At 33.4% G+C, this 25,674-nt stretch overlaps 2 protein-coding genes across 3 annotated transcripts; one reads left to right on the top strand and one right to left on the bottom strand.

Moving 5' to 3' along the window:
• LOC18609995 (annexin D5) lies at positions 1 to 3,057 on the bottom strand. Of its 2 annotated transcripts, none has more exons than XM_007045395.2 (6): positions 2,899 to 3,057; positions 1,814 to 1,959; positions 1,440 to 1,658; positions 838 to 1,050; positions 659 to 748; positions 1 to 466 (listed from the first exon to the last, which is right to left on the bottom strand). In XM_007045395.2, exons 1-6 carry the CDS (start codon positions 2,972 to 2,974, stop codon positions 263 to 265), a joined length of 948 nt encoding a protein of 315 aa, XP_007045457.2. In that variant the 5' UTR covers positions 2,975 to 3,057; the 3' UTR covers positions 1 to 262. The 2 variants fall into 2 exon arrangements, with proteins under 2 accessions (XP_007045457.2, XP_017970602.1); XM_018115113.1 differs by having other exon boundaries at positions 1,440 to 1,529.
• On the top strand, positions 22,695 to 25,449 carry LOC18609993 (type IV inositol polyphosphate 5-phosphatase 9). The gene is made up of 8 exons (XM_018114806.1): positions 22,695 to 22,712; positions 22,841 to 23,016; positions 23,171 to 23,278; positions 23,393 to 23,711; positions 23,996 to 24,180; positions 24,745 to 24,853; positions 24,963 to 25,114; positions 25,203 to 25,449. Exons 1-8 carry the CDS (start codon positions 22,695 to 22,697, stop codon positions 25,447 to 25,449), a joined length of 1,314 nt encoding a protein of 437 aa, XP_017970295.1.

The following is a 25,674-nucleotide window of genomic DNA, read 5'->3' as shown; positions in this document are numbered from 1 at the left end:
TAAATAATTGCTCAAACAGTGTAAGAATATGTTTACTGGCATAACGAAGTATGAGTTTAAACAATATACAAAAATACACTCTAGAAAATCTTCATTGATTGATACAGAAAGGTTCTATATTTCTAGCAATCAATCTATACAAGAAGATACGCTGTTCATCCCAAATCAAGGTGTGATCACAGGATCAGATCATGGGAAAGTCCATCTCTACTTTCTAGCTAGGATCAAACCATACCCTGGATGGTATCCCTTCCCCTTATGCCTAATGATTGGCACCTAAAAGAGATAGCAGAAAGGTTCTGTAATGGCCTGATGTTTCAGAATGGACCGCATCATTCAAAGTTTTCCCATACTTTTTACGGTATTCTGCCTTTATATGATGCATGTCAATCTCGGCCCTTGTAACAACAATCCTGATTAGTGCAGTGTCAGCCGTTCCTAGACCTTTCATTGCCTTACGCAATGCCTGTAGTTAGAAAAATCATGTCACCATGGGAGTCACAAGGACATTCAGAGTTACTGGTTCCTGTTATTCCATTTAAGGGGGCTAAAGGGGGAACTCTGATGAGGAAAATTTAAAAGTTCATTGAACCTTCATGAAAAATTATTTAATCAAAATTCAATATCACGAACCATCGTTGGCAATGTAGAACCTCACCTTAGCATAGAACTTTGCAGTACTTTCAGCACATCTTAATATGGTTTTAAGGGCATATTCAAAACTTTTATGTGCTTCATCTCTTATTGCCTGCATTAAGTTGAATAAATTGAGCATCACATCAAGGTTGGTAGTGGAACACAAAGCTTAATGCTAAAGAGTAGAGTTCAGAAAATTACCTTCTCTAAGGGTTTTTTGTACATCTTTTGGTAGCAGATACTAACAGCAGCAAGGTGTGCCCTGCTTCTTTCACTGAAAATCTGTATGAAAGTCTTTTCTTCCAGTCCAAATTTCTTTGCAGCTTTATGCAGAGCTTTAGCATCGTTCTCTACCACAATTTCATCATATTCTGGGCCTTCATAGCGGGATGTACTTATGAAGGCTAGCAACAACTGTGTAAAATCAAATCAAGCAACGAATGTTTCAATATGGAAAAGCATCAAGAAAGGGTAAAAGTTAATTCGCAATAGACATACATGGCGCTAACGCCAGATGACAACATTTTAGCTAGCTGAAAGAACTAATCTCAAATCCTAAAGTTTTCATTCTTGTTTTCCTATTTGGTCATACAGCACAAGTTATGAAAGTCCTTCCTCACCTCTGCTCAGCTTTAACCCTCTATTGAAAAACATAAAAAATTATCACATACAGCATTGGACCAAGAATGAAGTAGATTTGGTGCTACTGCTGACTGATATGAAATTAATATTTATGTGATTTCACCATGACTAGCAGAGTCTAAAAGGAATCACATATTGTATAATGAAGACAGAAAGAGGACCTTCTTATGATCACCAGATGCTTCAGATTCAATGTCATCTTCAAGATTAGTACCAATATGTGTAAAATAAGCTCGCTTGAGTTGTCCAATCTGGGATGAAGTACGAGAACATATTATTTCGGTAACAGCTTTGTGATCTTTTACAGTTCCTTTTAAGGCATTCTTCACAATGTTAGCATCGCGTGCCCCTGGCTCTTGCATCCACAGCAATATTGCTTTCTAAGACCAGCAGACAAAAGTTTGATCACAGTTGGTATCAGTAACCATTGTCAATTGCACATTTATGAAACCCGAAAAGGGAGGGCTCCTGACAGTTTTACTTCTTGCTAACAGAATTTTACAGAAAAATGACTAGAATTTCCCATGTTAATTACCTTGAAATGGCCATTCAGCTCTGACGACAAACGTTTTCTAAGTTCCTCAGTGTACATGGTTTCATATTCTTGTTGGATGTGAGAGCGTTGTATAGCATTCCTGTGAGCTAGAATATTGATAATTGCTGCACTATCACAACCTATTCCTGAAATGTAACAGAAGCAAGGATGTACATCACAACCAAAACTTTTACAATAATTTATGAGCCCATGCTCATCATGAAATACTCCTTGTACCTTTTTATTTCCCCTATTAGTGGCTGGAAAAAAATTTCAATTGCTAATTTGTGTTGGGATATGGCATTTGGAAACATCATGTTTCCACTTAATCTTAGATAATCTGTATTTGATAATCCCAAACCATTTCGTTGTATTGCATTTCCTTCCATTACATGTTGTTAAGTTGTAGAATATCCCTGATTTTCACATGTAAATCAGGGTAAAGTATTTATATATTAACAAGGAAAATTAGAAGAAGCCCGTAACACAGATTTGCAAATAATTATCAAACAAATCTACCTAAAAGAAGAAATTAAACTAAGACTAGACATTATTGTTTGTGATATATATGATTCAAGCTTTTAAACGAAGCAATTCTTATGCATGTTCCAAAGGTTTAAAAATGGCCAGGTATTAAGATCACCCTAAACTTATGGAACTTCAATCTCGAAGACGGTAAAGCCATTTTGGTTGTGACCATCAAGATTCCAATTTTCTGGGAAAATATGATTGTTCCATTCAATCTAATTTTCTCCTCCCCACCTCATGAAAAGAACCACATATTAAAGGAAAATTCGGTTTGTAGTTTACTGGTTTCATGGAAACTCTTCTCACGAAGAAGGCTATGGAAATTAAATCTAGAAATATGGAAGATCTTGTAGTTGCATTTGGCTTCTTTTAACACATTCCCTGATATTCTACACCAATTGGGCAGCACAATTTCTCATTGCTGCACGCAAACAATGAGTCCTTAACATATTCATTGATTATTAAGGACATAAGCTCATGCAATGAAATCTACAAATTAATGTAAGTTGGCAAGAAAAGAATGTAGAGAAATGAATAAGAACGAGTATAATATTGACCTTTGAAGGCACGGTAGATTTGCATGGCATCATCGCGGGCGGAAGGTGCCACCGGAGGTATTTTCACAGTCGACATTCCTCCTCTCTCTTCCTCTTCCCCCTCTCCCTTACGTTTAAGGAAACTAGAAAAGGAACGAAGGTGCGTACGAATGCAATAAGACGAACGTAAACATAGTTTTCCTCCCATGCATTTAGGATTATCCACCAATTCATAACCACCCCATGTACTTAATTTCAACCTTTATTTTTGAACACTTCAAGGTTTTTAATTAATGGATTAATTAATGTCTTGAATTATACATACATATATATATACCCTTGCTGCTATATAGGTTCTATATAGATTTCGTTTATACTTTTCAAATTCCATATTGGTTATTTTCTTTTTCATTATTCACTAATCACAAATTAGTTTTCAATTGAAGCAAAAACAATCACATGCTAACTAAAAAACTTAATTGTAGATAAAAATGTGCTGTTGTATTAGCCCTAAATTGGGCAAAATGAACATTTATTTTTGGCACATACGAGGGAGTAAATAATAGACATAATGTTCCTTATGAACTAAATATTATCAAAGAAGAGGGACTACAAATGAGGGAGTATATTGGAATGGAAAATATACGACAAAAAACACCACATCGCGTCACAAAAAAGTATGTTTTAGGTTGAACTTCAATTTGAAAGTACTTAGAACATTAAATCCCTAAAAGAGGGAGTGCATATGTGTATACAGACATATGCAGAGGTCTACTAAGTCTTAACCTATACAACAAAAGATACTTTTATTTCATTTTATAAATCCCAAATAAAATTGTGATTGTTATGGGTTTAATTAATTGTATCCTTATATTATCTCTTCATATCAATGAATTAGGTATTATTATATTGATCCTAGACTTTTGTATTTTTTGAAATTGAGTTTAAATTGAATGTCATATAATCAATTGAAACCCCGTTGAGTTTAATTATGTCTTACAAATAGGCTGCAAGATTCGCATTTTTTTTATTTTGAAAAGTGGAAGATTCACATTTTAATATAATGGAATAATCTTTTTTTTTAAAAAAAAAGAGATGGTTAAGTTTTAAGTTGTATTTGTTAATTGTATAGTTGCTTTTTCCAAGCCTGTCTTTAATTTATGTCAATGAGAGTTTCTGTTATTCACAGTTAGAGACTAACAATGCCATATCGATTCAGTGGCTATATTTCAAAAAAATAAAAGTTTCAAGTTGTATTTTTCGTATGAATTTTATTACATTCTGCAACAAAATCATACTATGTGTTTTTTTTTTTTCGAAAACTAAATCATACTGCGCGCTTAACTCACTTGGATCTTTTAATTTTAACTTCAATTGTATAATCAATAATTTTAAGTCATGATATAATTATACAGAAAAAACTTATGACGAACTTGACGTAAAAATTCTGTTTAATTCTTATTCCCTGTTTTCTTATACAATGGGATGAATAGTATATAAATAATCAACCACTTGCATTATGTCTTTATCCCTATTAATTCATCTAGGAACATAATATCTTAGATGATCTTAGATTAAAAGTTATTGTAGTATATCTAGACCTGCATATATATCCATTTTATTAAAAAAAATGAATTGCTTTTTTTTTGCCAATAAAAATTAATCACTTAATCGCCAAAATATAAACATTATTTATTTTTAAAAGATTAACCAATGTTTAGCCCCGGCAGCAAAGACAGGGTTTAATCAGACAAAAGAAACAAATCAAAAGACTATAAATTATTGGAGTGCAAACGTAACAAACCTTGAAATTAAATATGAAGGCTGAAAAGTGAAATAGTGGTCCCGTTGGTATGCGCCCATGGGATCTATACAAAGTTCACTATAGTTTATGCTTTTCGGAAACCCTAAATCATAATTAAAGGCTAATTAGCTCACAGCTAATTACGTCATTTGCACTTCTTAAACCCTAATTAAAAAGGATGATTAGACCAATGATGTTTAATTTGCGGCAATTTTTTAAGTCTCGGTTGGGAAAAGCATGGATTATATTATCTTCTTTACCGAACCTATCAACTTTCTCTCCTCCTAACGCACTTTTGTTCTTAGATATCCAACATGGATGTGGGTTACGTGCAAAATTAGTCTATCTTTTATACTAATTATTACATTTTTATGTTCATTCTTTGCCGCCCACCATCCAATATTTTCTGTTTCCTTCTTTCATAGAAACTAGATTTGCTGTTGGACTGATATATATATATTTAAAACCCAAATTTATTGTGGCCTTTGCATCGCATTTTCATGCTTTTAGGAGCCAAAACCAACGTGTTTCGATAAATTAAGAGAAGGGACTTGGAAAAGAAACATAAATTAATAGTGAACTAAACATAATATGAGCATATAAAGAACATATATATCTTTCAATATATATATATATATAACGGCATTTTCTGTATTTATATATTTATTTGCTAAGTTGGCCCAAAGACACTACAGCATATTTGTAAACGTTGGAGATTGAAATCTTCTTAAACAAAAATTAAAGTTTAAAACAGGATAAAATACACTGAATTTCTTAATTTTTGACCATAGTTATAGACGGATCTATTAATTTTAGAAATAAGCACTTCATCTCAAACATATAAATGATGTTAATGCCTAAACGTAAAATATTTAAAATGCCTTTTTTCTTTTCTCACTCTTTTTCTTTCTCTCAGACTAGTCGACGATGTTCTCTTACATTGAGTAAATCTCTCTAGGAGAGCACGAGATCTAGCTATGCATTCCAGATCTCGAGCTCCTCAAGGGAGCACCAAATTTGGTGCTCCCATGATCATGCTCCTCAAGGGAGCACCGTCGGCCGCGAGATGGCTAGTTGAGAGCTTTTTAAAAAAAAAGATAAAAAAATTTAAAAATATAATTTATAAAGTAGTAATTTTTAAAATTAATGAAAGGTAAAATTGTCTTAAAAATATTACCACATCATCAAACTAACGGAAACATTGATGGTTGATTAATGGCAAGACTTATGTGTCCAGCGAAAATATTCTTTTAGAACGAAGTATTTATTTTGAAAATTAATGAACTTGCATATAATTATGGTCAAAAGTTAAGAGAATCAGTGTATTTTACCTTTTTAAAAAATGTCAGACAAAAGCATATATAGTCAAGACCAAGGAAGTTTTGACTTAAGAGTAACGAATATAGATTCGCATAAATTGAATTAATTTGACATAATATTTGAAAAAGCTCTTAAACTATTTTAAAAAAATTCAAATCAACACTTATTTCTCTATTGTATTTAATCAAGTCTCTATATTTTTATTTTGGATCAACTAAGCCATTAATTATAACTATTGGTTGACTAATTATCATAAGTTAAAATACCACTTATCTTATTACTTTTCAAAAAAAAATGTCACTTATTATTTTATTTTCGCGTAATACTGACATGGAAGGTGAAAATTAATAATATCATTATCATCATCCATTATGATATATTAGCATGTCACGACAACAATACGTAACATAAAATTACAAGTGACATTTTGACTAACAACAATTAATCAACCATTAATCATGATAAAAACTTATTTAACTTAAAATAAAAATAAAAAATTTGATTAAATACAATAAAAGAATAAAAATTTATTTAATTTTTTTCAAATAATTCAAAAAATTACTTTAAATATTATGCTAATTAATCTCAAATTAATTAATTCCCGTACATTTTCACTACAATTTTATTTAAGAAAAATAGTAAAGAGTCTGCAAAGTGATCCGTCCAATAGTAAAAATAAAGTGATCCCAATACTAGATATATATTTTACTTTGTATCTCCAACTTAGGGTTATTATATCACCAAATCTTTGATCCCCAAAGGCTTTCCCTTTCTCCGAACTAACGAGCATAAAGATGCATGCACTAGGGATTGATGTTCCAAAATATCAAGATACAGTTAATTAAGGGAAGGACCACATCAAGATACAGCTAAATAAACTTTCACACTGTTTGTCTACAGAACTTTCCTTTGTTTATTTTGTCTTTTACAAGCACCAGGAGCAGGAGGTGGGCAATGTGGCTAGCCACCGCATCTCAACGTCCAAATACAGTGAAGCCGCTCGAGCTAGCTCAACAACCTAATGTTTCAATCTTTTCTACTTCTTCTTCTTTTTTTTTTAATTCTGAAAAATGCACATTAAATTTGTGTGCATTTATATTTTCGAATTAAACTTAATAAACATCGGGCTTAAAATTAATTGAGAATAAATACAAGATTTGATCTACATAGTAACACCACTTAATATTTCTTAAATATAGTATAAGATAAACAATTAAAACAAATAAGCCTAACACGTGGAAAACAAATCAGGAGCAACAAACAAACAAGAAGTATAACATGCAACTGTTGGTTAGTCTTTTTACTCAGTCGTTTAGGAACTCCTAGTCAACAGGAGGGAAATACTTTTACCATTATTTTAGGTAAAAGTTACAGACTGTTAACTGATTTTATGCCTATTTTATTGTTTTCTTGTTTCATGTACAGCCTATATATAGGCTAGCTTTTGATAAATAAAACATGTTTAGAACTCATCCTTATCCTTTATTTGTCTTGTCTAATTTGCTCCCTATTTTTTTTGCTTTTCTTGATTATTTGTTTTCTTTGATTTGGTATTAAAGCAAGGTTTTAAAGTGCTGCAGAAAAGATTCCTTGCAGCAGCTAAAATTCTACACACTTTCTTATAGCTCATGAGAATTTTGTCAAATCCTCCATTCCACGTTTTGATGATCATTATGACTACTGGAGTACGTTGATGGAGAACTTTATGAGATCAAAAGAATACTGACAACTAGTTTCAAAAGGTCTACTACGATTGGCAGCAAGAGCAGCAAAAGCACAGAAGGCAAAAATAGAGGCGTTGAAATTGAAAGATCTAAAGGCAAAAAATTATCTGTTTCAGTTCATAGATTGTTCAATCTTGGAGACAATACTTTGCAAAGACACCTCCAAGCACATATGAGACTCAATGAAGAAGAAGTACCAAGGTTCTGCCAAGACCAAAAGGCAGCAACTTCAGGCACTTCAATCTGAGTTTGAAACCTTGAGGATGAAGCCAAATGAGACAATTACAAATACTTCTCTAGAGTAATGGCCATTGTTAAAAAGATGAGGGTGCATGGTGATACGTCAGAAGTGTTGAAAAACAAAAAATTCTGGAAATCTGATGAACACAAGAACAGGGGAAATAGCTAATTTGGAGAGAAATTTGTTGAGCACAGAAAACCAGCGCATAGCTGCAGCACACTTTTCATTGAAAACAAGAATGGTATTTATAGGTGGTTACATGAGAGAGAAAATAACGACTCAGCATACCAGGTATGAACACCTGGCTATACAAAATCGCAGAGAGAATATATAGCACACAGATCTGTGCTTTGATTCCCAAAACAGCTTACACAGCCTAATGGTTGTAACAAGTAAAATGACATAGTATTTAAAAAATATTACTGGTAAACAAAGTAAAAGGTAACTAGTCAAACATATAAAAATAAAAATGACTAGAACAAAAAAACTTAAACCGACATAAGCTACTCTTCTATCTGCAGTTATGAATTTTTCTGCAACCTTCAGCCTTTGAATCAGCTTGGCAGCAAGATGAAGCCATGTTTCAACACACCTCCTTGGTATTCAACTTGCTGACCCCCAACAGATCTCTTAGATAAGTAAATTTCTCCTTATTCAAACTTTTGGTAAATATATCAGCTAGCTGTTCGGATGTGCCACAATACAAAACTGAGATTTCTTCTTCCTTAACAACTTCTCTGATAAAATGAAACTTAACATTTATGTGCTTTGTCCTGCCATGATGCACTGGATTTTTAGCAATGGATATTGCTGATTGATTATCAATCATCAAAGTTGTTCCTAACTTCTGTTTGAACACCAAATCTCCTAGTACTTTTCTAATCCAGGTAACATGATTTGCAGCTGTGGCAGCTGAGATATACTCTACTTCAGCTGAGGATTGTGCAACCACCTCCTGTTTTTTAGAGTTCTAGGAGAAAATAGCACTCCCAAATCAAAAACAGTAACCTCTTGTGCTTTTAGAGTTATCTGGACTACCTGCCCAGTCACTGTCACAATAACCAATCAGTTCATTGCTCTTATTCTTATCAAACTTCAAGCCATAATCAGTTGTCCCTTTGATATACCTCAGAACCCTCTTTACTGCTAAATAGTGATTTTGGGAAGGTTTTTGCATAAACCTGGATAACAGACTTGCAGGATACATCAAGTCTGGTCTTGATGCAGTTAAATACAATAGACTTCCTATGATATTTCTGTAATTTGAACATCCAGCCTCAAGAGCTCCATCATCCTTACTCAGCTTGTTGTTGGAAGTAAGAGGAGTCTCAACTGCCTTGTAGTTTTCCATCTAAAACCTCTTTAATAATTCAGCAACATATTTACTCTAATGAATACAAATGGATTCTGCACTTTGTATAAACTGCAGTCCCAAAAAATAATGCATCTCCCCCAGATCAGACATTTCAAACTCTTTCATCAGTTTAGCTTTGCAATCTGCCAAGACATTATCATCTACTCCAGTTATCAAAAGATCATCCACGTACAAGAAAATTATCGCACTCACTGATTTGTCTGACTTGAAGATATATAAGGTAGGCTCATTTTCACTTCTTTGAAAACCTTTTGCAAGTAAAAAAAAGTCCATACGATCATACTAGGCTCTTAGGGCCTATTTTAGTCCATATAGAGCCTTCACAAGCTTGCAGACCTTCCCCTCAATTCCAGGTTTGATAAATCTTTCAGGTTGCTAAATGTAAATGTCTTCAGTAAGATAACCGTTCAAAAAAGCAGACTTCACATCAAGATGAATTATTTTCCACCCTTCTCGAGCAGCTAAAGCAGTGATTAATCTTATAGTGTCCAGTCTTGCAACTGAAGCAAAGGTCTCCCAATAATCTATGCCATATATCTGAGAGTAACCCTTTACCACCAACTTGGCTTTAAACTTGTTAATTGATCCATCAATATTTAGTTTCGTTTTACATATCCACTTAACTCCAACAATGTGTTGGTCAGCTGGTTTATCAACCAATATCCAAGTTTTGTTCTTCCATATCATCTTCATTTCAGCTTTCATGGCCTGTTTCCAATGCTCATTAGAAGCAGCTTCAGCATATGAACTAAGTTCTAAGATTGCTACATGACATCTAGCATAAACATCTGATAGACTTCTTGTTCCTTTTACTGGTATCTCATCCACATCAACTGAACTCAACTCAAAATCCTCTTCTGTCAACTGATTTTCTACTGAAACATAGTTATCTGACCCTGCAACTTGCTTGGCTTCCCAGTCCCACAACTTGCTTTCATCAAACATTACATCTCTGCTAGTGAATAACTTCATGCTTTTGACATCCAGCAGTTTGTATCCTTTTAAAGTTTCATTGTACCCAAGATTGATGGCTAACAGTGACTTACTATCCAGCTTTGTTCTTTTTACATCTGGGACCTTAGCAAAGCATATACATCCAAATACTTTTAGATGTTTGACTAAGGGTTTTACTTCATACCAGGCTTGATATGGAGTTTTGCCTTTCAAGGCTCTAGTAACTGACATATTAAACAGATAATTAGCAGTATTGACTACTTCAGTCCACAAAGACTTAGGCAACTTTTTCTCCAATAGCAGGCACCTAGCCATCTCCATCAAGGTTTTGTTCTTTCTTTTCGCCACTCCATTCTGTTGTGAACTGTAAGGAACTGTTAATTGATGAATGATACCAACCTTGCTCAAATAGTCTTCAAATTCATCGGCAGTATACTCAGCTCCATTATCACTTCTTATCTTCTTCACAGTCAGACTTGTTTGATTCTCAACTAAGACTTTGAACTTAGTAAATACTCTCAAGGCATCATATTTCATTTTCAAGAAATATACCCAACAAAATCTTGAATAATCATCAATGAAAAATATGTAATACTTATTGCCATTTAGTGATGGAATCTTTATAGGTCCTCCAAGATCAATATGTATCAGCTGCAGTCTTTGTGTTGCCCTTTAGGTACTGGTTTTTGGAAAGGACACCCTTCTCTGCTTCCCATACATACACACATCACAAATCTTTTTAACATTTGTTATTGAAGGTAACCCTTCTACTAGGTTGTCAGCTGCCATCAACTTGAGTGAACCATAGTTCACATGGCCAAACCTCCTATGCCACATCTCAGTATCATTCAAAATACAGCTGTAAGCAGTATGCTTGATATTCATCCAATTTAAAGGAAAACATTTGTTCTTCATTTCCATTGTAAAAAGTTCTGCACCAGATGAGTTCTTTATTGTGCCAAGCTTGTCTTTAAAATTTAACTCAAAGCTTTCATGCACCAGTTGACCAACACTAAGTAAATTTTGGCTTACATCAGGAGCAAAGTAAACATTTGCCACTGATTTTGTTCCATTAGGAGTTTGCACATCCACTGTACCAATTCCAAAGATTAGAAACATCTCACCATTTCCAATTTCCATTCTATTTCTAGAACTCTCATTTATACTAATGAAGTTTTCTTTGCAACCGATTATATGGTTTGAACAACCACTATCCAATAACCAAGTGTCATTCTTTTCTTTAATATCAACTTTCTTAACCATGAACAGAACTTCTTCATCAGCTTGAGGCTCTTCAACCATAGCAGCTTTCTTTTCAGTCTTATTACCTTTACTTTTACACACTTTCTCCATATGACCCTGCTAGTGACACCTCCTGTATTTAACGTTTGGTTGAAACCAGTAAAACTTCTCTGTATGATTTGTTTTTTTGCAATGAAAACATGGTGGAAATGACTTCTTAGTTTCTCCTTGTTTTCTCTCATCTAACTTCTTTCTTTTATCCTTTCTTTCAGTTTCATTCTTCCTAGAATTGCCACTTTCAGGTTTCACATTTTTTTATCTCATTACCAGGGCATTCTCAACAAGACCCTTCTGCCTGAAGGCTCTCCTCTACTCTAAGCCTTCCAGTGCACTCACCATTTCCTTTAAGGTCATCAGACTAATGTCTCGAGAGTCCTCTAATGATGAGATTTTAGACTCATACTTATCTGGTAATGCTACCAGCATCTTACTTACTAACCTTTCTTCATCCATCTCCTTCCCTAGCAGCCTAAACTGATTCATTATCCCCATCATCTTCCTAGAAAATTCTCTAATAGTTTCATTATCCTCCATTTGCTGCATTTTAAACTGCGTAGACAGATTCAAAGCTTGGATTTTTCTAGTTCGATCACTACCATAAAATTTCTCTCTTAAATGATCCCATACTTCCTTTGGGTTATCAAGATGCATTATCCTAGAGAAAATCTCATCTGAAACTACAGATTGTAAACAAGAGAGAACCTTATACCTTTTTGCCTTATCTTCTTCAAACTGCCTAATCTATGCTAGAGTTGGGTTGGCATGTCTTTGAATAGCTTCTGCTCCGATCTCCACCATTTCCCAGAGAGAGAAAGCTTTGAGGTAAGACTGCATCTTCATTGACCAGAAAATATAGTTTTCTTCATTAAAGACTGGAGAAGCAGTAGTGCTGAACCCCGAGGTAGCCATGAATCAATACCTTAAAAAACATATTAAAGGTAAAATAGGAGTGGGAAAAGAAAGGAAAATGGCCCCTTAAGATCCTTGGAGCTTTGATACCATGTTGAAAAATAAAAAATTTTGAAAATCTGATGAACACAAGAATGAGGGAAATAGCTAATTTGGAGAGAAATTTGTTAAGCACAGAAAACCAGTGCACAGTTGCAGCTCACTTTTCATTGAAAACAAGAATGGTATTTATAGGTGGTTACATGAGAGAAAAAATAAGGACTCAGCATACCAGGTATGAACACCTGGCTATACAAAACTGCAGAGAGAATATACAGCACACAAATCTATGCTTTGATTCCCAAAACAGCTCACACAGCCTAATGGCTATAACAAGTAAAACGACACAGTATTCAAAAAAATTACTGGTAAACAAAGTAAAAGGTAACTGGTCAAACATATAAAGATTAAAATGACTAGAACAAAAAAACTTAAACCGACATAAGCTACTCTTCTATCTACAGCTATGAATTTTTCTGCAACTTTCAACCTTTAAATTAGCTTGGCAGCAAGATGAAGCCATGTTTCAACAAAAAGATGTGATCATTGTAGAGAAGATTTTGAGATCACTAACACCGAAGTATAACTTTATTGTCTGTTCCATAGAAAAGTCACATGATATTGACGAATTATCCCTAGATGAGTTACAAAGCTCGTTGTTGGTTCATGAGCAAAAGTTGATCCATCCAGACCAAGTGGAGCAAGATTTTCAAGTCTCTACTCAAGTAAGCAAGCATGACAAGAACAAAAAAAGGTGATACAAAAATGTGCAAACAGATAATAATGGTCAAAGAAGGGAAAGAGGTCAAGGAAGATCTGTTCAAACCAATCACAAAGGAAGAGCAGGAAGCAAGGTGCATGTTAAGTGCTACAGGTGTCATAAATTTGGCCACTACAAATCAGAATGCAGAACAAATATATCAAAAAGCCAGGGAGAATCATCTAATTTTGCAGAATATGAAGAGGAGATATCTTTGTTGATGGTATGTCAAACAAAGGAGGAAACTACCAAGGGCTTGTAGTATTTATACACAGGGTGTAGTAACCATATGAGTGGCAACAAAGAAGTTTTCTCAAGCTTGGATGAAACTTTCAGAGACAACGTGAAATTTGAAGATAACACAAAAGTCTCAATCATGGGGAAAGGTTAGGTCAAAATCATAACAAAAAGGAATGCAATTCAAACAATCTTCAATTTACTCTTTGTACCAAACTTAAAGACCAACTTACTGAGCATTGGACAACTACAGAAGAAAGGCTATGAAGTGATTATCAAGGATGGTACGGGCAAAACTCAAAATGACAAGCTTGGACTGATAGCACAAGTAAATATGATTGTCAATAGAATGTTTCCACTTAATCTTAATTATATTGAGCAATCATATTTTACAGCTCAATTAAGGGATACAGCTTGGTTGTGGCATTTTAGATATGGCCACTTGAATTTGGAGGATTGAAAATTTTACAACAGAAGAACATGGTGACTAGTCTTTCAACTTTTCAAATTCCTTCCAGTATCTGTGAAGATTATGTCATTGGGAAGCAACACAGGGAATCCTTTTCAAAAGGGACACAGAGAACAAGAGAAATATTAGAGATTGTCCACTCAAATATATGCGGACCTATCACTCTTACTTCAAATGGTGGAAAAAGGTACTTTGCAACCTTTATAGATGATCATAGTAAAAAAAACTTGGGTGTACTTTCTTATTGAAAAATCAGAAGTATTTGAAACTTTCAAGAAGTTTAAAGCAATTGCAAAAAATGAAGCAAGAAGGACAATTCAGGTGCTACGCACAGATAGGGGTTGAGAACATGACTCACAAGATTTTTCAAAATTTTGTGAGTTACATGGCATAAAGAGACAGAAAACAACAGCTTGCATTCCATAACAAAATTGAGTGAGTGAGAGGAAAAACCGAACAATCATGAACATGGTGAGAAGCATGATGGTAAAGAGCAGGGTGCCAAAGAAATTTTGGCCTGAAGCAGCAACTTGGAATGTGCACATTCTAAATAGAAGTCCAACATTGGCTGTGCAAAACATGACGCCTGAAGAAGCATGAAGCGGAAGAAAACCTGATGTAACTCATTTCCAAATTTTTGGCTACATGGGCTATGCACATGTACCAGATGAAAAAAGGAAAAAATTGGATGACAAAGGAAAGAAATGTGTGTTTCTTGGCATAACAGACTGTACAAAAGCTTATAAATTGTATAATCCCACTATAAAGAAGATTGTAGTCAATAGGGATGTGGTCTTTGATGAAATAGATTTTTTACAGTGGGATGAAGGTGGAGCAAAGCAACATATAACTATAAGTCTCAATGATGAAGAGCAGACCAATGGTGAAGGAAAACAACATGATATAAAGCAAGCTAAGGAGGTTGAACATGGCAGTCAAAGCACAAGTACCCTTAACTAGAGAGTTCAAAGGCAAATAAGGAGGCATGCTTGGATAGAGGATTATGAGGTAACTGGAGTTAGTTAAATAGATGAAACTTTGACTCATTTTTGCTTATTTACGAAATATGATCAATTACCTTCGAGGAAGCTGTCAAGGAACCAAAATGGCAGAAGGCAATGAATAAGGAGATATCAACTATTAAAAGGAATAATACTTAGGAGCTGACAACATTGCCAAAAGGTCAGAAAAGTATAGGAGTGAAATGGGTGTTCAAGACAAAGCTGAAAGAAAATGGAGAGATAGACAAACATAAAGCCAAACTTGTAGCAGAAAGGTATAAACAGGAGTATGGTGTTGACTATGAGGAAGTATTTGCACCTGTTACGAGGCATGATACAATCAGAATGATTTTGGGATTCGCAGCTCAAAACCAATGGCTGATATATCAGCTTGATATAAAATCATCATTTTTACATGGAAAGCTACAAGAAGAAGTATACGTTGATCAACCTCCTGGCCATATCAGAACTGGTGAAGAACACAAGGTGTATAGACTGAAGAGGGCATTATATGGACTAAACAAGCACGTAGAGCTTGGTACAACCACATAGATGCCTATTTTGTAAAAGAAGGCTTTCATAAATTTCCATATGAGCATACTCTCTACATCAGGTATGATAAGGGTAATATTCTCATTGTTTGTTTATATGTGGATGACTTAATTTTTATTGGAAGCAATGAGATTATGTTTGACAAGTTTAAAGAATCTATGATGAAGGAGTTTGACATGACTGATTTAGGAAGATTGCATTACTTCCTTGGGCTTGAGGTAGTTTAATCAGATAGTGAAAACCAAGCAGTAGATATTTTCACCAAAGCCTTGAAGAAGGAGAATTTTCTCAAGTTCAAAGACATGCTTGGTGTCTATTTGTTAAAAGAATTTGAAGCCTTGTAAACTGTGTTAGAAACATAAGTTTAAGGGAGGGATTGTTGGTTAGTCTTTTGACTCAGTCGCTTAGGAACTTCTAGTCAACAGGAGGGAGATATTTTTACCATTATTTTAGAAAGAAATTACAGACTGTTAGCTGATTTTATGCCCATTATATTGTTTTCTTGTTTCATGTACAACCTATATATAGGCTAGCTTTTGATAAATAAAACATGTTTAGAACTCATCTTTATCCTTTATTTGTCTTGTCTAATCTGCTCCTTTTTTTTTTTTTTTACTTTCCTTGCTTATTTGTTTTCTTTTAGCAACATGAAAAACCTAAGCTTTTTACATGTTAATTGATAATAAATAGAGAGACTCAATTTGAATATAAAATCACAACAAATGGAGACTTAATAGAAGATAACTTTCTTATTAATTATTAAGAAATTTAAAATTNTTTAACTTAAAAAAATTCTAGTTGATAATTTTTTTCATTTTAATTCGTTTAAAAAATATACTAGCTTCCTATTTAATGGAACTACTTGGTCCTTCATTCTTATTATATATTTCTCCCTTCTTTAATAATTTTTTTTTGGCCTTTCTTTGGGTGGGCGTGCTTAATTACCACACTAACGAACTCTCACAACCACACAATGCATTAATTATTAAATTTACTGTTCCATTGGATAGGGATTTTGGACCAATAATACTAATAAAATAAGCTTTCTTAAGATTTAAGAGTCAGTGTCTGTATTCTGTAAAGCTAAAACATGATGTGCAATAAAGCCAAAACATGATGTGCAATAACGATAGTGCTAATTTGTCTTTGAATAATCTTGTCGACTTCATCAGTCAGATTCTGTATTTACTTCTTTGGTTTTAAAACCAAGAGGCTACTAATATCCCACTAGAAATGGTTAGGTAGGGAATTTGCTTAGCTTCAAGTTGTGCACTTCTTTTTATTTCAATGGCATGGTGAGTTGTACGGAGACCTTTAGATTTTAATAATTGAGCATAAATTCGAATCCTGCTTTTTGTGGATTTTTTAAAATTAATGTTGGATAAATTTTTATCAGTTGTGTATGCCACTCATATCCATAAGAGTTTAATAATTTGATTATATTTGAAATTTATTTTATTTAGATATCTACATGGAAGGAAGCTCATTGGGTTTAAAGGTTAACAAAGAGCAAAGTTACCAATGAACTACTCGAGCTCGACTTGCACGTTTATTATCAAGCCGACCTAAGGCTTTCAAAGCTACACAAGTAACGAGTTGAGTGAAATTCGAATTTCTTAATACTCGGCTTAAGTGACTTGCAAACGTAATCGATTTTTTTAAATAATTTTGTATAAATAAAATATAATATTTGCATGCCTATTTTCAAGTTTTATTCTATTTTTGGATTGAAGCTTGAACTCCCGTCCCAATTGAGTTTCCAGCTTCTTATTTGAATTAATGTTAATCAAACCTAATGGAGTCATGTTCGTAACTCGATTATGTCTCAGGTTGAGTTCAAGTACAAAATAATAAAGCTTGACCGAGCTCAAGTTAATTAAGCTCAAGTCTCAATTTTTTTCTTAATCGAACCGGTTGAGTTTGGACTAAGAATTAACAACGAATCAACTCGACTCTGTGTAGTTACACCCCTTACATTATAAAGACTGATCATTTGTTTATATTATTATATCCCATAAACCTCACATTCCCTTCCCTAATATTCGAATATGAAATCTTTATATGAAAATCTCAAAACTCTAACTGTGTTAAGAGATGCATATGAAAACATCTTTTTGTTTATAATTAAGGAACGCCTCTTATTTTTTACTTCTTTCTTTTGAGTCAGTTCTCGTTCTCTCATTATTGAAAATGAGTCTAACAATGCAATTTTTTGAGCCAATGATTATTTCATTGTTCTTTAACAGATGAAGCATATTTCAAACCACATTAAAGGTCTCAAATGCCGAACTTTGGGTCTCACTTTCAAACAAAGTTTTTTGCAGCTGAGTTGGCGAAAGCAAGAGTTTCCATCAACAAAAACTGTAGGATAATATTTGGTGTTACAACTTTAACCTTATTTTAATGTTTATAAATAAATACTAATCTCTGATTTTTTAAAAAACGAGAAACGCACATAAAAAGGCTTATAAATTATTTCATTTTCTTTACTAAAATAAACTGAATCCTCCCTTTTATATATAGTTGCTATACTATCCGCTTCATGTAAAACATCCAGGGCATATAGCTTAGCTTGGCTAATTTGCTCTGTTCTTTTCTTCTTCTATTTTTTTTTTCTCAAAATTTGACTTATTTGGCAAAGCCGACAAAGAGGCAACTTAAATCATAATTGCTTCTGATTAACCAACAAAGTTTGACTCATCAAACCCAAAAAAAACTTCACTATCAATGCCTCAGTTATAATTACAAAAACTAATCTTATTAAATTCGTTAATTGTAGTCACTGGTAGACCTTTGTTATTTTACTCAAAGTCATGAATCTTCTCCTGATTTGCTTAAATTAAAACCTACAAGGAAAGATACAATAAACAGAAAAAGGCATATAGAATAATGAAATCGTAGAGAGCCTCCAGCAATTGGTGATTTGGTTTCTGTGGCTGCCATTCCTGCCCTATCAACAACACCCAATTGCAAGTTTTAATATAGAAATTTATGGTGCATGCCATTAAAAAATACTCATTGGAAACCAATGGGATACACCAAATTTATCTGTCTTCAACAGTATTTGAAAATGGGTCCTGAAATTTTTGGTGATAGTGGGAAACGATACGCTGCATTTATTTTAAATGTCAAACTTTCAGGTTAGGTTTGATACTATTCCTTGGTCACATACTCTTCTGGTCTTTTTTTTTAAAGGGATAAATAATAATATCCATTACACGACAAGAATTAGACTGAATTTATTAATTAAACTTTTTGTTCTTGAATTGGAGTATGCACCCGCCGGCGTCCCTAGGCTGATGCTCTGACTATACATGAGAAGGGCCAATCTTTAAACCAAAGTGGACTACTCCAATTTTCGAATATAACCAATTGAATTGAAATAATTTATTTAATTTGATATAAGCTCATGTAATTCTCGAATTTATTTACGGGTGAATTTCTTTTTCAGTACAAATAAAATGTTTCTTGTTTAAATTAAAATAGAATTTTGGAGAAAATCAACACAAACACCTCTTATTCCCGTTAGATCAAACATTCAGGTAATCTCTTGGATTACATAATAAAATGTAATCTTTTCTTATTTAGTAAATCTCACACCTTTTATTCAAAAAAAAATCTCAAGTTCCTAACCGATAAAATATATTCTATTGAGTCGAATGTGAAAATTTTGTTACACATGCTAATATTTATTTATTAAATTAGAACTACTAACCAAAACATTTTACTTTTAAAAGAAATATAAAAGGAAAATTTTGATAAATATATACATGTTTTCAACGAAAGTAGCTGTCTTGATGGAAATATAGGCTGTGTCTTGGATTTGTTGCTCGGGGGAAGACCAGCTCTACAGATTCCAAGAAGGTATTTTCCCATCTTTCCATCAAATAAAGACACGACCTGCTTGAATTAGTCAAGAAGATTGCTCTAACAACCGCACCTTTTTATTTGATCTCTTATGGGAATAAAAGCAGAACCATTTACCAACTAAAATATGTATATAGGAGCTTTAGAAGTTCCTTTTTCCTTGCCAAAACTTAAAAGCTAAATAAGTATAGACTACCTTCATCATAAACTTAATTTAAAAATAATCTTTATTATTATTTTAATTATTTTTAAATAATTTTTAGTATAACTCGACAATAATAACCTTTAAATCATTTATTCTAAATTAAATGCTCTCGGTTTGTTCTATTTCGCCATTCACATAAAATTTCAAAATTAAATCTTGATTTCTCTATCTTGCCATCCAACTCTCTAATGCCATCGAGATCTATATCACCATCCAACTCTCTCACCATCCCAAAAAGCAAAGATAACATCAAAGTATGTGTTTTAGATTCTTGAGTTTATTTGTTTATATTCATAGAACTCAAAAGTTGATGGATAAATTATATAATTTTGGCAACTTAAACCTAGTTAGGAGTAACAAAATCAATTAGTTATTAGGCAATTCGTGAATATTTGTAGGCATTGCATCACTGGATATTAAGTACTATGTGACTGGATATTAGGCATTACATGACTAGTTGTTATGTATTACGCGACTTACGTATTGCAGGATTGATTATTAGGAATTGCGTATCCTGTTTATTTGACATTACGTTATTGAATATTAAAAAAAGTGAGACTAGAGAAGAGGCATTGCGAGACTAGATTTTAAGAATTGCATGATTTATGTATTGCTTGACGAGAATGAACACAATAACAATCATGCAATGCCATATAGATAAAATTCACGCAATGTCATACTTATAACACTCACGCACTTCGATACAAATAATAGTTACGCAATGCCCTATAGATAATAGTCACAAAATGCCTTTCAGATAACAGTCACGTAATGCCTTTCATAAATTGATCACACAATGCAATACAATTAGCAATCACGCAATGCCCAATCAAACAGTCATGCAATGCCCAATCAAGAAGCATGCAATGATTTACATTCAATCATGCAATGATCTATCAACAAGTCAAGTAATGCCAAAAAACCCTAAACCAATCACACACACCCTAAGTGATGCCATGTTTAAAACCAATCATGCATAAGGTGTCAACCACTCATGCAAACCCTTATGCGAACCATTATGTGAACTTTTTCTCACTGCTCAATATGTGAACTACCTTTATGCGAAAAACCATTCCAAAATACTTCTATCACTGCTAAAAATGTTTGACGGTTGACTCGGAGAGGAATGCTTTTGAGAGAATGCTTTGTAGGGAGATGTATGGTCTGTCGATAAGAATTGAAGAGTTGCAAAGTTTGTAAACATACTTGACCCAAACACATAGGTCGGGTTGAGGCACGGAGCCAAACATATAGGTTAGTTTCATTAAAGGTAATTTGTTCTAATTTTATTTCTTTTGGTTAAAAACAGTTAAAATTATAGGGAGACCTATTTTTAAAAGTACTTTATACATTAGGCCTATTTTTAAAAAGAACTCTTGACGTAACCTTTCCAAGAAAAATTGATTATCTAATTATATGTTTGATATGGTATCAAATGTAGGTCCATCATACCGTTATCCCTTAGTTTACATCAATTTGTTTTCCTATTGCTAACTTGTACCACTAGCATTTTTATAAGAAAAAAATAAATTATAATATATATATATATATATATATAAAGATTTTATGATACCCTATGAGAAATCCTTATCATGAGTCTGACTCTCTTTGTTCCTAAAGACATGTTTTCAGGTTAAAATTTAAGATTTCAATTTAATTCAAAAGAGTGTATGCGATAAAATTTATGGACAATCTTATACCATCTGCATAGGAAATTTGCTTCCTTAATTCCCACATTTGTAATTAGTTTTATAAAGTAAGCTTTTACCTGTTTAAAATATCCATTGCACCAACTTAGAGGTGAAACATATTACACTCTCATCCCTACTTTTTTTTTATTGTACATAATTTTCGATTTTTTTAGCACATTTTATTATATTTTGATATATTTAATTTCATTTTTTCAATCAAAGATTTTTTTTCTTTAAATAATTTAAAAGGTCAAATTTTAGTTTATCGAGACATTGATAAAATATTTTTCATATTTGTAAAAATTGAATAGCTTAATTATATTAAAGTCGAAGAAATAAAATGTAAATATTCTACAAATTGCTATTTTAATAAAATATTGAAGTACTATTGTCTTTTTTTTCACTATTATGATATACTTGTTTGGGTGATTTATACTTAAAGATATTTAATTTTCATGTGATGCTAAATACAATAATCTCTAATTTTTACTGATTTATATTAATTGGTAAATAAATAAATTATATTAATAATGATCAATCTTTTTTTTTATCACCGAAAATGAGGAAAAATGTGTTGTCCATGATGTACGTACTCAGAAATCGATTATGACTGTCAAATATGAATATATGTTTAACACAATTGGTTCAATTTTTTTTTATAATTTGAAACGTCATGTATTTATAATACAAATATTTCATGAAAAATAAGAGTTAAAAACAAAAATTGAAACAACTTGCAAATTAACGAAGTTATCATGCAATTGTCCTCTTGTTCCAGCAGTTAAGAACTGGTTCCAATATGAAAACATTGACTCGGAAGTAAGAAAACCAACAACCTTGGAAATGGAAAATTGTGTGTGAAAGAAGACGCCCATCTAGAGTATTCAATAGCCAATTGCCTATTGCCATGTCAGCCAAAGCATGATTTCCCTGTAGCTGGGGCATTTGCAGCTCATCTGTTTAACTGTTCTCCATTTTCTGTGCTGGTACTAGTTTTTTATTAAGGACCCTCCCCCACTTGCTTCTCACTAAATAAATCTACAAAACTCAAGGTAGCCTCCAATCAACCCAACAAATACAAAAGTTTAAGCCTGCAAAAACACCCATATTTTCTGCCCTCTCTCTCGATCTGGAATGAAATTTTTTTCAAGTTAATTTAGACAACATTGGCGCATCATCATTAACGTCACTGTTTTAAGAAAGAGCTCCTTTGCTCGCAACTTGCTGAGGTCTCTCTCTCAATTCCTCAGCATGATCTCTGTCATATTTATCTGTTTTGGCATTCTCTATCCAACCCTTTCCTTCAATCCTCTTCACCTCTGCCAATATCACCAGCTTTCCTTCTCCCATTTCCCTTTGTTTCCACCATGCCAAGAAACCAAGAAGTCAGTTGCTTAATTTCCCATTTTTTCTCTCATGACAACTTCATGCATACTAATGTTCTTTCACTAATTCCATAGCTCTCTTTTCCTTTCAAGATATACGTACTGATACTTGTCTATGGTGCTTCCAGGTTATGTGGCCCAGATTAGTAGCTAACAAGATCCTCAGAAAGAGATTAGGGAGCAACAACTTTGTCGCAGATTTTCCAAGCCGCAAAGAAACCTTGTTGGAAATTCCAAGCTTAGATCAGCCATCCTTGAGCCCCAAGACCATATTCAGTCATCATAAGGATACACACAACTACAGGTAAGCAACAGCTAACTTATTCTTTATACTTATATTCATTCCACTATCGTATTAATTAACAAATTATTAATTTATTTGTATCATTATAAGGTTTATGCTCATCCTTCCGTGTCTTTTTTTGTTCTCCTTCTTTCTCCTCATTTTGCTTCTTAAGTATTTTTGTTACTACTTGGAATGTTGGCGGGGTTGCACCACATGAAGGTTTGGATATGGAGGATTTGCTGGATACAGGCAATACCGCCTGTGACATCTATGTTCTCGGGTAACCACTGACAGTAAAACTATTACTACCAGAAAGCAAACAATGAGAGTTGAAGTTTTACAGTTTGATCAAATCTTTAATGATATCATTGTCACTTTCCTCTCTTCTTTCCAGGTTTCAAGAAATTGTACCCCTTAGCGCGTCGAACGTGTTAGGATCAGAAAACAGCAAAATTTCCACAAAATGGAATTCCCTGATTAGAGAAGCTCTGAACAAGAAAATTCGCTGCCGAGACAAAGCCCAGCATTCCAGTGAAGATGGAAAGTCATCAATTGAAAACAGCATCCCAGGTCAAGACTTCCGGTGTATTATAAGCAAGCAAATGGTTGGGATACTAATCTCAGTTTGGGTTCGAAGCTATCTTCGTCCTTATATCCGGCATCCCAGTGTCTCCTGTATAGGCTGTGGCATCATGGGCTGCCTAGGAAATAAGGTGATCATCATCAATCAAAGCATATTCCCAAAGTGGAAAAAATGTTATTGTCAAACAACCTTTTTCCTTTGATTTGTTCTTTATCCCAAAAGGAAAAGTTACTGTGTTATCAATGGTACTACTAATTTCTTCAATTTTAACAGCAACAGAACTGAAATCTTTACTGCTATACCAACATCAGGGTACAAATAGTTTTGAAATAATTACATGAGATTTAATCAAGAGGATTATTTATCATATCTTTTTTTCCCTTAATTCCCCCTTTTCAAAATCTTGGTTTGCAGGGTTCAGTATCAGTTAGATTTCGGTTACATGAAACAAGCTTCTGCTTTGTATGCAGTCATCTAGCTTCTGGGGGTAGAGAAGGGGATGAAAAGCTTAGAAACTCCAATGTATCCGAAATATTCTCCCGAACAAGTTTTCCTAGAGGCCCTTCACGTGATTTGCCAAGGAAAATCCTAGACCATGAGTACGTAAAATTACTTGATTTAATTTTCTTTAATCTTTTTGAAACAGTCCAAAACAATTTCGTTAGTGATTCATGGAGTATAATAATCTAATAATTATCTTCTTAATGAATGTTTCTTTTCACTATAAATCATGAAAATAAGACACGAATACCCAATAAATTATAAAGTTTAAACATCATTATTTGATTACTAGTCTCCAACTTTGAATTTGTTTTGTTCGATTAGAGGCCGCCAAAGATATAATATTGTTTCTTAATTATTTATCAGTGACCTTAATTTGGTATATATGTATATATATTTCTAAATTAGTGTAGTTGTTAAAGTAATTTTAAATTTGGTGGGGGCTAAGTACACTAATGGTTTGATAAACCAACTGAAAAGGATGATTACTTTACTGGTAAACCGTCTCTTATTATCAAATCCATTTGTTTATGATAAAGTTGTCTTCTTAATCAAGAAGTTAAACGATTACTTTTAGGACTATAAACAAGTAGGAGATTAAAATAAATCTAATACAGGAATCTCTTGGTGATATCAACTAACAATACCTGGTTCCCTTGCAGTCGGGTAATTCTGCTTGGAGATTTGAATTATAGAATTTCCCTACCAGAATCAACTATTCGACTCTTAGTGGATACAAGAGAATGGAACGGCCTCCTGGAACATGATCAGGTAACCAAACAATAAAATATCACAGCAAACCCATTTCACATCATTAATCTTCTTTCCTAATTTAATTCTCATTCTGAACTTTGGGATAAAAATGTTTCTGCAAATGAAGCTAAGAATGGAGCTGATGAATGGTGAATTTGAAGGTTGGCATGAAGGGTCTATCACATTCGCTCCTACTTATAAATACCGTCCGAATTCTGATGCATACTACGGATGTTTTCATCAAAGCAAAAAAGGGGAAAAGAAACGTGCCCCGGCATGGTAATTAACCTACTTATTGACATATAATATTCTTAGTAGTTCAAAGGTTTTAGGCCTTAATAGATTTCCCTTTTTTCTTTTAATTCAGGTGCGATCGAATAATCTGGTATGGGAAGGGGTTAAAGCAACATGTATATAACAGAGGTGAAGAGAAATTCTCTGATCATAGACCTGTCAAAGCATTATTTACTGCAGAAGTTGCGGTTTTGCATTCAATGAAACAATTTCAAAGCTTTTTTTTATCAGACAGGTTTGACAGAATTACAAGCCAGTTAGAGATACCCTCCTCAGCTGATGATTTTCTATGTAAAGGAAGATCAAGCTTCCAAATTTGAAGATAAGCTAAACGTACCGTTATCTTCTTGTATAACTGTTTGATGCATGCTAAACTACAGAGAATAGGGTGAGAAAGGAAATTACAAAGGATATGATAGAAGAACTTGTTAATTCTGTGGCTGTTGCACTTAAATTTGCTGATGAGTGTACAGTGATTTTTTTTGCGCTTATTCTCCAATTATTTTTATTTTTCTTCTATATATCTCAGAGAATAAGTCTAAATC

Source organism: Theobroma cacao, chromosome 2 (assembly GCF_000208745.1).
Source record: "Theobroma cacao cultivar B97-61/B2 chromosome 2, Criollo_cocoa_genome_V2, whole genome shotgun sequence".
Classification (NCBI taxonomy): Eukaryota; Viridiplantae; Streptophyta; class Magnoliopsida; order Malvales; family Malvaceae; genus Theobroma; species Theobroma cacao.
Note: the sequence above shows the minus strand (reverse complement) of the source record. Positions and strands in the feature narration are given on the sequence as shown.